Consider the following 14,793-nt stretch of genomic DNA (forward strand, 5'->3'; position numbering starts at 1 on the left):
TTAGGTGTAGTCACACCTGGGCAGGGAGTGGAGGGGTGGCCGTGAACCAGGTGAGTGGATCTTCCAAGGAACAGGTGTCCCGGAGAGAAACTCTGATGGGTGACAGGAAGGCTAGACAGTAGCCTGAGGGTCCCAAGGCCTCATCAGAGGCACCATCGCACGCTGTCCAAATGCCAAGGGCTGGTGTTCACCACCCCTGCAGGGCTCACTTCATTATTTCTTTGAGGAAATTTCAGGGGAAATTTGTGTCTTCTGGCTCAAACCTCTTAGTGATGCCTGCTGCCCGCAAGGCCCCACGGGGGACGTTTCTCCACTGCCACCTGGACAGTGACTCAGGTCGAGGTTGAGATCAGCCAGCGGTCTTGAGCTGCAGGCTTCAGGGCGCAGGATGTGCCAGGCAGTGTCTCCTGCACTGCAGCCAGGCCGCGGTGCGTCTAGAAATGGGGCCAATGCTCCCTACTTCCTCTGGGTCCTGCCTTGTCACTGGGCCTCAGAGCAGCACAGCTGGTGCCCATGAGGCTCTCTCCAGAGCCTCTCCCCACTGGCCTGAGGCTCAAATCTGGTGACCAGGCCGGGTCAGGCAGCAGACGTACTCCAGCCACACAGCCGCTCACAGCCCGGAGGCACGTTCCCTCCCCCAAATAAGCTCGTGCAAATAGACACCTGCAGGCTGCCACCCTGCTGGCTTATCAGCCACACCCACTGACTTTGGCCTCACCTGCTCGGGCGACATTTCAGCAAATCCTTCCATTCGTGGAGGATTTTATATTTACACATCATCCTGTATTCATTTCCTGTGGCTGCTGTAATGAATTACCACAATCTCAGTGACATAAAACAACACACATCCGGGGCTTCCCTGGTGGCGCAGTGGTTGAGGGTCCGCCTACCAATGCAGGGGGCACGTTCCCTCCCCCAAATAAGCTCGTGCAAATAGACACCTGCAGGCTGCCACCCTGCTGGCTTATCAGCCACACCCACTGACGTTGGCCTCACCTGCTCGGGCGACATTTCAGCAAATCCTTCCATTCGTGGAGGATTTTATATTTACACATCATCCTGTATTCATTTCCTGTGGCTGCTGTAATGAATTACCACAATCTCAGTGACATAAAACAACACACATCCGGGGCTTCCCTGGTGGCGCAGTGGTTGAGGGCCCGCCTACCAATGCAGGGGACACGGGTTTGTGCCCCGTTCCGGGAGGCTCCCACGTGCCGCGGAGCGGCTGGGCCCGTGAGCCATGGCCGCTGAGCCTGCGCGTCCGGAGCCTGAGCTCCGCAGAGGGAGGGGCCTCGGCGGTGAGAGGCCCGCGCGGACCGCAAAAAAACAAACAAAAACAAAAAAACCACACATTTATCCACTTACAGTTATGACGGCCAGTGTCACTGGGGTAAAGTCAAGGTGTCAGCAGGGCTGGTTCTTCCTGAGGGCTCTAGGGAAGAATCTGTTTCTCGCCTCCTCTACCTTCTAGAGTCTGCTGGCATTCCCTGGCTTGTGGCCGCATCACTCCAATCTCTTGCTTCCACAGCCTCCTCACCTTCCACCTCTCCGACCTGCTGCCTCCCTCTTATATAGACCCTGATGCCTACTTTAGACCCACCTGGATAATCCAGGATAACCTCACCAGCTCAAAATCCTTAATTTAATCACACCCGCGAAGTTCATTTTGCCGTGTAAGGTAACATTCAGAGGTTCTGGGGATTAGGACATGGATATCCTTGAGCCATTACTCTGCCTACCACACACCCCCATTCATCGTATCATCTCATCTTCGCAGTGGCTCTGGGAGGATGGAAAACAGAGGCTCAGAAAGGTTAGGTGAGTTGCTGAAAGTCACACAGCTAGAAAGTTGTAGGAAAGGGGAGGTGGAATCCAGGTCTTTGTGATTCTAACTGAATTTAACAGATTACATCATCATGTAAGAGGAAAACAAGGCACTTCAACAGGAAAGAGGTCTTCGGCTGCTCCCTCTGAGATTTCAGCTCCTCAGCATGCCCGGGCAGGCCTTTGTCCCTCCTTTTTTCAGGGGTTAAGAGCTGAGTGTCTGTCTGAGCACAAAGGGAACACCTGCAGCCTGTTCTAGTTCAGGGAGTGACCCACATTTGAAGAAAGAGCTCAGCAAGCCACAGCTGGGTCTCTGGTCTTTATGGCAGTTCGAGGGTTTCTCGCACGCACGCTCACATGTGGTTTGGTAAATGATTTTCTCAATTAACCCATGAGTTAATAAGCTTCCTGTTACTTAAGGAGATGTCCCAGACCCCAGGGACCTTCAGCCTTGATTCAACAGCCAGGACAGGGGGGAAAAATGGTGACTCGTCTCTTGGGTACTGAACCGGCAGAAAAAAAAGACTCGGGGGCAATATTATTTTGTTTTAACTAAGGCATTATAGATTCAATATTTAGTTGGTGTTAGAGGGCAGACAGCAAGTATTATTCACTCCTTGGTATCTCAAGGGCGCATAAAGGAACAGTTGCACCTGCCTGCCAGGAAACATGCTCAGGTCACAGTAAGACACTGGGTGACTCATGCAGAGCTTGCTGGGGAAGCCAAGCAGTTGGCCATGCTGTTCAGTGATGCAGAGATAAAGAGAAGTTAATCACTGTGTTCGAGACTCGCTGAGCCCTTTCTGGTGTTCTGGGTGGACACAAGACAGCTCCCCTGCCGCCAGCTGCCATCCCATCCCACGCCCATGGAGCCTGGCTTCCTGCCGGTTTTGTGTGATGCTGGGCCTGATGGGTCCCTCTGCTTAAGGGAGTCCAGGAGCCTATCAGGCCCCTTTGTTCGGGTGAGAAATGAGTCAGGGGAAGATGTCTCCGGGTGGCCAAGAAACCAGGAAATCTTGTTCAGTGAAATAAACGTTGAAGCTATCTTTGCTTTATATCACATCAGCTCCGAGAATGGATTGACCTGCCTCTCAAACGTGGCTGGCAGGAAGTGACTGGGACACAGAGAAGCAGGAAAGCTCATCACTGCTGGCAGGAAGAAAAACTGTAGCATCCACTTTAGAGAGCGATTTTATGTCATCGAACTGAAGTTGCACATGCCCTTGGACCCACCAATTTCATATTAAATTATATTTAAAATATGCATATTTTAAGGGGATCACACATGCTTTTAGAATTTTTGTTTTCCCAATTATTGGTATATTCTGGAAATCTTGCCACTAGAATGCTTCAACAATAACTTCTCAATGATTGCATAGTGTACAGTATTCTAATTCCTACTGTTGGACAGCTAAGATCATGCTGATGTTTTGCACTATAAACAATGCTGCAAGGAACACCTTTGTAACTAAATCATTGGCTCTTTTGTGGATTTTGCTTTCACCAGTATAAATGCCTAAAGTGTATTTGTTCAATCAAAAGGTAGTGTTTTTCAGTATTATTGCTGGGTAATAAGCTGCCCCAAAACTTAGTGGCTTAAAAAAACAATTATTTCTCAAGGGATAGAGTGGGAGGTTGGGGTGAGCAGATGTAAGCTATTATATATGGAATGGATAAACAACAAGGTCCTACTGTATAGCACAGAGAACTATATTCAATATCCTATGATAAACCGTAATGAAAAAGGATCTGAATCACTTTGCTGTATAGCAGAAATTAACACAACATTGTAAATCAACTATACTTCAATTTTTAAAAATTGATTAAAAAATTAATTATTTCTCATGATTCTGAGGGTTGGCTGGAGAAGTCCTTTTCAGTGGAATTTCCTTCTGGGGTCATTCACATGGCTGTATTCCTCTGGAGGGGGCACTAGGCTGGAAGGTTTCAGGTGGTCTCATTCAGAGGTCTGGCAATTGGTGCTGGTAGTTGGCTGAAACCTCAGTTCTCCACGTGGCCTCTCAGCCTCCAGCAGGCTAGCCTGGGCTGCAACATGGTGTGGTCCCGGGGCTCCCAGAGGACAAGGGTGGTGGTGCAAGCCCCTTATGGTCCAGACTCCTGAACCATAAGGGGTTCATGATGTTACTTCTGCCACATTCTATTGGCCAAAGCAAGGCCCAGGGCCAGCCCAGATTCAAGAGGGTGGAGAAATGGTCTCCATCTCATGATGAGTGGAGCAGCAAGGCCAAGGGGCACAGACACAGGGATGTGGGATTCACTGGGGCCGTTCTTATAACGATATACCACAGTAGCTTACATCCTAAGCCCTTTTCTAAAGTGTTCCAAATTGTCCTCAGAAAGACAGTACCAATTTATACTGCCACCAGCCAGCGTCCTTTGGGAATATTTATTTTTTTAAAAACTGGGGCAACCACTTCTGGAAGAATGCACACAATCTGTGATAGAAGAGGAGGTTTCTGTCTCCTGAGTGGCCATAGTCATACCCCTGGGTGGTCACCTGGGGACCTGGCAGCACAGCCAACATTCATGCAGGGCAGTTGAGGGATGGTCATTCCCTTTGGGCAGAGCAGGGGCTGAGCTCCGTCTCTCCCCGTGTCTGTTTGGCCACCATCTCCACGGCAGTCACTCCTACCCAAGCCCCCTCACCTCTCCCAGATCACCACAAAAGCCTCTTAAACGTTAAGCCTCGTTCCCACCCTGCCAGCCCCCCACTCCTTTGCCATGTATCGTTCAGAATGACTTTGTCAAAACACAGATTTGGTTCGCAAGTCCCCTCACGTGATGTCCAACCCACCACGGCTCCAGCTCTTTCTGCCTGCTCCCCTGCCTCTGGCCACTTGGCCTTCTTCCTCGTCTTCCAAAGGAGTCGGCTCCCCAGCTCATGTTCTAGTCTGGACCGAATCTTCTCCTGAACCCCCAACTTTTCCTTTTTTAAAAAACAGCTTTGGGGCTTCCCTGGTGGCACAGTGGGTAAGAATCCGCCTGCCAATGCAGGGGACACGGCTTTGATCCCTGGTCTGGGAAGATCCCACATGCCACAGAGCAACTAAGCCCGTGCGCCACAACTACTGAGACTGCGCTCTAGAGCCCGTGATCCACAACTACTGAGCCCAAGTGCTGCAACTACTGAAGCCCGCATTCCTGGAGCCCGTGCTCCACAACAAGAGAAGCCACCGCAATGAGAAGCCCGCGTACCGCAACGAAGAGTAGCCCCCGCTCGCCACAACTAGAGAAAGCCCGCGTGCAGCAATGAAGACCAAACACAGGCAAAAATAAATAAAGTAAATAAATTTTAAAAAAAGAAAAAAACAGCTCTGCTGAGATATAATTCATGTATCATACAATTCACCCATTTAAGTGTCCAGTTCAATAGTTTTTTAGTATATTTACAGTTTTGCAACCATCACCATGGGTCAATTTAGAACATTTTCATCACCTCAGACAGAAACCCTGCACCCTTTAGCTGTCACCCTCCCTTTCTCCCCAGCCTCTTCCTCCCTCCAGCCCTAAGCAACCACTAATCTACTTTCTGTCTCTGCATATTTTCCTGTTCTGGACATTTCATATGAAAGGGATCATATAATATGTGGCTTTTTTGTGACTGGCTTCTTTCACTTAACATCATGTTTTCGAGGTTCATCCACCTTATGGCATGTATTGGTACTTCATTCCCTTTTACAGCTGAATAATATTCCATCGTATGGATCTACCACATTTTTTTTTATCCATTTGTCAGGTGATAGACATTTGGGTTCTTTTCACCTTTTGGCTACTATGAATAGTGAACATTTGTGCCCAAGTTTCTGTATGGACATATGTTTTCGTGTGTCTTGGGTATATACTTGGTGGAATTGCTGGATCATATGGCAACTCTACGTTTAATCATTTGAGGAACTGCCAGACTGTTTTTCAAAGTGGCTGTACCATTTCACGGCATATGAGGGTTCCGATTTCTCTACCCAAACCCATTTAAATTCCACTCATGGGAATTCCCTGGTGGTCCAGTGGTTAGGACTCTGCATGCACTTCCACTGCAGGGGGCACGGGTACAATCCCTGGTCGAGGAACTAAGATCCCACAAGCCACGTGGCACAGCAAAAAAAAAAGTCTCACTCAGACTTCAGGTCTCAGCTTAAGGGCTACTTCCGTGCAGAGAACCCTCCCTGGGCCTCGCACGCCCTCCTAGGGTCTAGGTCAGCTTCTTTGCTTTAAGCTTTCAGAGAACTGGGGTTCCTCGCTTCAGGGCACTCAAGCATTGCTTAGTGCAATGATTCCATCAACACCTGTCTCTCCCCACACTGTGGGCTCCGTGAGGGCAAAGGCTGTCTGTGTTGTTCACCTTTGAAGCCCTAACCCACGCCTGGCCCACAGCAGCCAGCTGTCCATAAGAAAGCTGTAGAATGAATGTCAGGGGCTGAAAGCGCAAAGGGCACATAACTCATTCAGAGTCACCAAGTGGAGCCATGGGAGCCTTGCGTCCTATTCCACCCTGTCCAATACGGTAGCCACCAGCCAAATGTGGCCACCAAACACCTGAAATGTGGCCAATGCCACTGAGAAATTAAGTTGTTGATTTTATTTCACTTTAAAAACTTGAAATTTAAATAACTGTCAGTGCAGGTAGGAGTGGGGTAACACTGGTACTCCTGATACAGAGCTGAGTTCTGCTTCCCTGGCATTAGAACCTTCCTTTCCCCCAACATGCTTCTCCCTGCCCCTGAGGAGGTAGCCTTCGCCCAGCAGTCCAGGCAAATGTTTGTGTTGACTGCAGGCTGAGCCTCAGGCATGGCCACTGATGCTTCCTTCTCTGGGCCTTGGGGAGAGACTAAAAGACTCAGTACTCTGGAGGGTCTCTAGAAATTGGAAGGTCCCAGTCCTGTTCCGTGGTTGGTACCTTTGCTACCCTGTTCCTTCTACTTGCACTTAAGGTGATTTATATTTAAATACATTAAGATGAAATAAACTTACAAACTCAATTTCCTAGTCACACTAGCCACATTTCAGTGCTCAGTGGCTACATGGGGCTAGTGGCCACCATATTGGACAGGGTGGATATAGGACATTTCCATCACTGCAGAAAGTTCTACTGGATAGCACTGCCCTAGAGGTTTCCCTACAGAGGGTTCTCTCCTCTCTGTCTCCCCCAGGATACTCTGTCCTCACTGCTTCTCAGCTCTCAAGGCCTCAGATCCTGTGGGCCATCCGCCTGTGTGCAAATGGGGCTGCGGCTTCCCCCACCCAGTTCCTGGGGAGCCCGTCCTTCTCCCCAGCAGCTTGGCAGACCCCAGCACATCCCCTTCTCATCTTAGGCTTACAAGAGCAAAAATGTCCTCTCTCATCTGGTACTCTAGTCTCCAGGATACCAAACCCTCTAAAGAAGAGTGAGGAAAAAAGCACCTCTTGCTCTTCCTGATGAGCTCATAGGAAAATAAGACAGTTCATTTCTTCCCCAGGTCCTACTTTCCCTGGTCATAGGCACAGCCATTCACTTCTGTTCTTCTGCTCTCCTGGAATCAGAGGACTCAATGAATGATTGCAGCTGGGAAGGTATACCAAGAGTGCCTAGCTCGACCTTTCATTTTGCATAAGGGGAAGAAGGCCCAGAAGAGAAAAAGGACTTGCCCAAGATCACAGAGCATCCATCTTGACCTAATAAATACTGAATGACTCCAAATAATGAGGAGGAACAGAGATAAATTGTATCAACCTCCTACTATGTGTTGGGTGCTTTACCAATCACACATCAACTTATTTAACACCACAGGTCTTATGGCCCACCTCAGATTAGACTCTGAGGTTCAGAGAGGTTAGGTGACTTGCCTAAAGCAACACAGCTAGTAAGGGACAGAGCTAGGACTCAAACCCTTGTCTTGCTACTTCATGACCTAAAAGAGTTGCTGGGCCATCTTTGTTGGAGGGGAGGGTCTAAGAAGGTGAGCCAGATGGTGGGTGATAGGAGAAGCAAACACAGAGAAGGTCATGGACATGGCACATAATATGTTAGGCTGACCAACACTCATGGTCACTGCTTTTGGCCTGGTGACTGTGGCCTTTTTAAATTCTAGTCTAAGAAGTTCTCACTTGTAAGGAGGGCTTGTAAGATCATCTTAAGAATTTTTGTCTCAAGACTTCTACTTCCCAGGTTCAGAGATTTTGTGATGTGAACACTGTGGATGTTTGAATGACCACAGTCTCATCTGGGATGTAAAAAAAAGTTCACTCTGAACCACTAAGCAAGGAAGACTCTGCAAGATGAGCTTTTAAGTCGCAAATTTCTGCCACTGAAATTCTGGTTCCCCCTTTTGAGGCAGACCTCGCCCCCTAGTGGAAAGGGGTGGACTCTGCATTATAGTAAATGGTCCACCCACAGGAGGGGGCCTCCTTAAAGTTCTATATTTCATAATACAGGAAATTTGGTTTTAAAAATAAAATCAGCCAGTGTGGTGAAATAGATTCACAGATTTGTTGTTGTTATTGGATTTTTTTTTCCACTGGAGAAGAAAGACAGTTGGGTATGTGGGGTACGGTAGGGAACCCTGCTATGGAATCAACATTTTCAGATCCATCTGAGTTGTTTCTGGGTGTGATCCCAGACCTCCCGCATCAGGACCTCCCCAAAGCCTGGGAGTTAAAGTGCAGGTTCCTGGGTGTCTCTTAGGCTGCAAAGTCAGCCTTCACAGCTGGGGGGCCAGGGGTCCATTTGCACCAGCAACCAGGAGATTCTGATGAAGATTCAGTCCAAGAGTCCTGGACCTGGACATGAGCCTGTTCTCAGCTGTTTCAGCTTCACCTGTACCATTTCCCAGCAACCCTTCACCTGCAAGGACACTGCTCATCCTCCACGGCCCATTTACGTGCCACCTCCTCAGTGAGACCACCCTTGCCCTGTCCCAACGCCCCCAGCGGAATCAAATGTGATTTCCCATGTGACAGCACCCTGCCCAGCACGGCCCAACATGCCCAGATGCTCCGCACACAGTTCTGTCGGGCATGTAGTAGGTGTTCAATAAATACTTGAATTAAGCACCTTAAAACTTTTCCCCTCGGGACTTCCCTGGTGGCGCAATGGTTAAGAATCTGCCTGCTGGGCTTCCCTGGTGGCACAGTGGTTAAGAATCTGCCTGCCAATGCCGGGGACACGGGTTCGAGCCGTGGTCCAGGAAGATCCCACATGCCGCGGAGCAACAGAGCCCGTGCGCCACAACTACTGAGCCCGCACGCCTAGAACCCGCGAGCCGCAACTACTGAGCCCGTGTGCCTAGAGCCCATGCTCTGCAACAAGAGAAGCCACCACAATGAGAAGCCTGCGCACCACAATGAAGAGTAGTAGCCCCTGCTCGCCACTAGAGAAAGCTCGCGCACAGCAACAAAGACCCAACGCAGCCAAATAAATAAATAAATAAATAAATAAACGTTCCCCCTCTTCTCAGTGGCCTGTGGAGGGAAATGGAAACAGGTGAGCCCTGTGGCCAGGCCCGTGGTGCCCCTGGCTCTGCCACTCTGAGGAATACTCTCTGAAGCTCAGCTGCCACTCTTTTTTAAAATTTAATTAATTAATTAATTTATTTTTGGCTGTGTTGGGTCTTCATTGCTGAGTGTGGGCTTTCTCTAGTTGTGGCGCGGGGGCTACTTTTCGTTGCGGCGCGCAGGCTTCTCATTGAGGTGGCTTCTCTTGTTGCAGAGCGCGGGCTCTAGGGTGCGCGGGCTTCAGTAGTTGTGGCTCGCAGGCTCTGGAGTGCAGGCCCAGTAGTTGTGGCGCACGGGCTTAGTTGCTCCGCGGCATGTGGGATCTTCCCGGACCAGGGCTCGAACCCGCGTCCTCTGCACTGGCCGGCGGATTCTTAACCACTGTGCCACCAGGGAAGCCCTCAGCTTCCACTCTTACTGACGTGGAAAATACACCTACATCACGGGGAGGGGGTGCAGTTGGGAGGATTCAGTGAGAGGGTGGGCGTCAAGTGTAACATCTTTAAGCCAGAACTGTCACTCCAGCTCCCTGGGCCTGATTCCCCGCTCTCACAGTGAGGAGGCAGAAATGACATCACCTCCTGTCCCTGACGCCCCGAGTCCTTCTGCCTTGGTGCCCCCATTCTCTGGCCCTTGAGGCACGGGACGCAGCCCGGCCCGTCAGGCCCTTACCCCATCCTTTCTGGGGTTGCCTTTCTCCTACATCCCTGCCTTTTGGACCCTCACAGTGTGACTGGTCACCTTTGGGAGGCATTTTTGGAATTGCTGTTCTGCGAGTTTTTCCCAATCCTGCAGAGTCCGGGAGCCTGACATGGCATATTCCAAATAGCTGAGCCAGGATGGTGGTTTCCCATAGAAAGTGGACAGTCATTCGTGTTTCAGCAGCGCTTCCAAACAGCCTCTTCTCTCTTGGACATCTACGGACTTGCTTTTCGGAAGTTTTCCATTCTTATCCTGCCCATTATCCCCTAGGACCCTGGTGAAATGCCACGGGGCTGCTCTTTCTCCAGAGCCAGTAAGTCGAGCCACACTCCGACCTCTGCCCAGGGGCTTTTTACCAAGGGGCTGTTACACGAGTCGTGGCCTCAGGGATCATAGCCCCGAGGGAGGCCGAGGGGCTGCCTTATCCCCTTTTTATAGACAAGGAAGCACAGTCCACAGAGGGGAAATGACAAGTGACTTTTCCGACTTAGCACCATTAGTTTGGAGGCAAGGCAAATTCATCATCGCCTTCTTCTCTCAAGGCTGTGCTTCTCTGTTAAAGAAATCATCTAACTGGAGAGAGAAAAAAAATCAGGTTCTACAGAAAAACACATTGCATAATCCCATTTTGAACGGGAAGAAAACTCCAAGTGCATCTAAAGGTAATTCGGGAAGGTCACCTGCCAAACTTCTGAATGATGGGAGTCCCACTGGATTTTATGCTCTTCTTTGAATTTTCTCATTTTTCTTCAACAAGCTTGTTATTGTATAGAAGTAACATTTCGTGTTATAAAAGGGGAAACGATCCTGCTTATCTGAAAACAAACTACTGCTCCCTATGAAGACGTGGATGAACCTCTTAAACATGATGTTGAACCGAAGGATGCAGGCATGGAAGAGAGCAGGCTGCACGATTCTCTTCATTAAATATTCAAACTAAATGGCCATTGTAACGAATGTGATAGTCAGATAGCGTTTACCTTCGAGGAACAGTGACTGGGAGGGAGTACAAGGAGGGAGGGGGGCATCTGGGGTGGGTGGTCATGCACTTCCTGGTTTTGATCTGGCTGCTGGAATATGGGTGTGTTCATCTGTGGTAATTCATCAACCTACGTCATAGATTTTTGGCATTGATTTTGATTTTTTAAGATAGTCCGCTAAAATACTATTAATCTGAATGACGGTGTATTTTGACACAAGGAGAGTGTCTTACTTGCCTTGCCCTGTCCCGGCCCTGCAGGGGTGGGAGGAATAATTGAGGCTGTGTTTTCCAACAGCCTATGCACTGGGTCACACCTGCCAACCCCTCAGAACCCTTTATATCAGGGACTTGTCTGGAAAGCCTAAAATAATCCAGGGATTTCAAACAGAATAAATATAATACAGAGAACAGATCACACAGATGAAGGAAGACCTGAGAAGGCAAACAGGAGAATGAGGCAACCCAGAGACCGGCAGGAGGTCTTCACCACCCTGGAGCTGCAGGGGTACACAGATGAGGAGGTGTCACCAGAAGGGAAGCAGAAGCAGGGCCATTTGATGGATCTGGAACCACGACAGGAGGCTGCCAGGCAGGAGCTGGGACAGCAGAGCAGAGCTGGAGCCATAGGGGAGACACAGCCACTGCTGGAAAATGCCCTCTGCAGCCGAGAGGGTGAGCAGTCCCCTGGCTTCTCTCAGTCTCTTATTCTCCAAGCTCCCATCACCACTTCCTGTTGGCTGGGCCTGGCCAGATGCAAGCTAGGGAACAGAACTTGCAGGATGGGGGCTGGGACAGACCCAACTCCCAGTTCGTTTGTCCAATTCTTCCACTGGGTCCCATTCTCACCTTCCCACCACTTTAGTGACCTCTCTGCCAGGTCACTCTGCCCAGGGCATCAGTCCTCTGCTGGGAAGGAGGCTCCCTTAGCCCATGTCTGATTCTAAGGTGATCATGAGACTAAATTTACCCACCTTGTTGTCTATACAGCATGAGCTGATGCTCCATCACTTTCCCAAAGACACCGGTTAACAGGCTGTGGTGGACACACCCTAAATCATCACACACCTTGTACAATCCTCTCCCCTTGAGTGTGGGTAGAACGTATGACTTACTTCTAGCCCCGAGAACATGGCCAAGGTGATGATATGTCACCCCCAAGACTACCTTGCGTTAGGCACGGCTCTGTCTTAGCAGACGACAGTGAGAGAGACTCTCCTGCTGGCCTTGAAGGACAAACAGCCATGCTCTGAAATGTCTGTAGAGAACACCACGTGGCAGGGAACTACAGGGGCCTGTAGAACCTGGGTGGTCTTCTCTCAACAGCCAGTAAGCAGTCAGGCCCTCAGTCATACAGCTGCAAGGAAATGAATCTGCCAGCAACCTCCTGAGCTTGGACGTGGGTTCTCCCCACTTGTGTCTTCAGATGAGAACACAGCCAGCTGCCACCGGACTGTAGACTTGACCCTGGGCAGGGGACCCAGCAAGGCTGCTTGGACTCCTGACCCACAACAACTGTGAAATAATAAGTATGTGTTGTTTAAGCCACTAAACTTTTGGTACTCTGCTACACTGCAATAGAAAACTAATCCACACAGTGGGAAAAAAGACTCTCTTGCCTTGCTTTTTCCAAAACCTAAAGTTCCATTTAAAAAGGTGGGACAGTAAATACGTCACGCCACACACTTTATAACTGTTTACTTCCCTTCCTACCTCTTGTTCTGGCTGAGCCAAAACTGCCAGGGACAGTGGCAAGGTGTGTTGTTCTGTGTAGCGAGCAGAGATGTATCACAAAAAGGGGAACCTTGGTGCTTCCAGCTGGAGTATGTTGTTACTGCTGATGCCCCCATAGGAGTGCTTCTGAGAGCGCATCAAGTTAGGGCTGGACTCAGGGAGCTTTGGGGTCAATGATGGCAATGGACTCATGGCTCTGATGCTTTCCATCCTCAAACGATATAAATGGGAGTGCTATGGCCTGCATGTATCCCCCCAGAATTCATATGTTGAATTCTAACCCCCAAAGGTAATGTCATTAGGAGGTGGGGCCTTTGGGAGGTGATTAGGTCATGAGGGAAAGGCAGGGCTTTCATAAAATGGATTAGTACCCTTATTAAAAGAGGCCCCAGAGCGCTCCCTGCCCCCTCCACCATGTGAGGACACAGCGAGAAGAAGCTGTCTATGAACCAGAAAGCAGGCTCTCATCAGACACCACGTGGAATCTGCTGGCATCTCGATCTTGGACTTCCAGCCTCCAGAACTGTAAGTGACAAATTTCTGTTGTTTATAAGCCCCCCAATCTGTGGTGTTTTGTTATAGCAGCCCAACAGACCAAGACAGTGGGCCAAAGTTCTGAGACCATTACTAATTCGGAGGGTCAGCTGAATACTTGAGCAGTCCCTTTCATGTCGTTTTATTTCCTTTTACATGGACCAGTGGAAGAAAAAAAATCCCATAGATTCTTCTGAAAACTGTTAAGATAATGAGAAGACGAATGAAAAACTTGCATAGATTGGGATGCCCACGGTTTGGATTTTCAAGGCCTAAAAGATGAAACAAAACAAAGCAAACGGGACTTTCAGGATAAAGGCAATCATCCTCTAGAAGGGAAAAGAGGAAGGCCTAGCAATTGTATAAGATACTGGTTCTCAACTCTGGATGTACATTAAGAATCATGTAGGGAAGGTTTTTAAAATAAACCTTAAAAAAATTAAGTATAACTTAAATACAATAAAGTGCCCCAATCTCAAGGATACAGCTTGATGGATTTTCACAAGTAAGCACTCCTGTGTGACCACCACCCTGATCATGATAGAGAACATTTCGGGTACCTCTGAAATCTCCTTCCTATCCCCTCCTGGTCAATATCCCAGCCTCCCCCACTCCCACCTCCACAAGGAAATTGCTATTCTGATTTCTAACATCATAGAGAATAACTAGAGGAGCTTTAAAAAATACTGATGTCTGGGTCCCACCACAGAATATCTGGTCTTATCTGGGTGGCTCTCAGGCCTGGGGAGTTTGCAAGGGACCAGGTGATTCTGATGTGCAGCCAGGACTGAGAATTACTCACTGGTTTAAGGTCAAGTCCCATTTCCTGCAGGGCAGCGAGGGCTTAAATTGACAGACCAAAGAGCTCCTCCCAGCACTGCAGACAGGCTCTCTAGCAATTTCTGGATTACAGCCATCAGGAGCCAAGCCAGGTACTGAATCCACCGGGATGCTGTGGTGGCCCACTGAGGCAGATGACCTCAGTTCTCCTTGGACGAGCCAGGGGCAGGTGGGCTGGGCCATGGATTTTGGTGGAAGGTGATGTCCCGGCAAGAAAGGAGGTGTTGGCAGCAAACACGCTCCACCAGACATTCCACCTCCCCCTAAAAGTCCCCTTCGATATTTATAAAATGATGCTGGTGTGACCCAAATCAGGCAGTTTGGTTTGGCTTATCGTTTTCAGTATGCCCAGATTTCATCCTACAAGGTTTTTCTTTAGCATTATTTGGAGCTGTGAAAATCCTTAAGAAACTGAGCAAATATCCCCCCGTAGATCGCTGGAGCTATAAAGTCAGTGATCCCCAAAAAAGTGTGGAGAAGAGAACGAGCGAAAGAGCAACCAAAGAGAAAAGAAAAGATAAGCACGCGGGGCTTCCCTGGTGGCGCAGAGGTTGCGAGTCCGCCTGCCGATACATGGGACGCGGGTTCGTGCCCCGGTCTGGGAGGATCCCACATGCCGCGGAGCGGCTGGGCCCGTGAGCCATGGCCGCTGAGCCTGCGCGTCCGGAGCCTGTGCTCCGCAACGGGAG

The 14,793-nt window shown here is 49.5% G+C and overlaps 1 protein-coding gene across 1 annotated transcript in view; it reads right to left on the reverse strand.

The window, feature by feature from the left end:
* Positions 1-13,379: 13,379 nt before the first annotated feature.
* The window catches only part of BTBD16 (BTB domain containing 16), a 17,722-nt gene continuing 16,308 nt past the window's right edge, over positions 13,380-14,793 (reverse strand). Inside the window, exon 7 of the mRNA XM_028481855.1 lies at positions 13,380-13,536. Coding sequence (XP_028337656.1) covers positions 13,468-13,536 — 69 coding nt within the window. The 3' untranslated portion in view covers positions 13,380-13,467. The remainder of the gene's footprint in view (positions 13,537-14,793) is intronic.

Source organism: Physeter macrocephalus, chromosome 20, assembly GCF_002837175.3.
Source record: "Physeter macrocephalus isolate SW-GA chromosome 20, ASM283717v5, whole genome shotgun sequence".
In the NCBI taxonomy this organism is placed as follows: Eukaryota; Metazoa; Chordata; class Mammalia; order Artiodactyla; family Physeteridae; genus Physeter; species Physeter macrocephalus.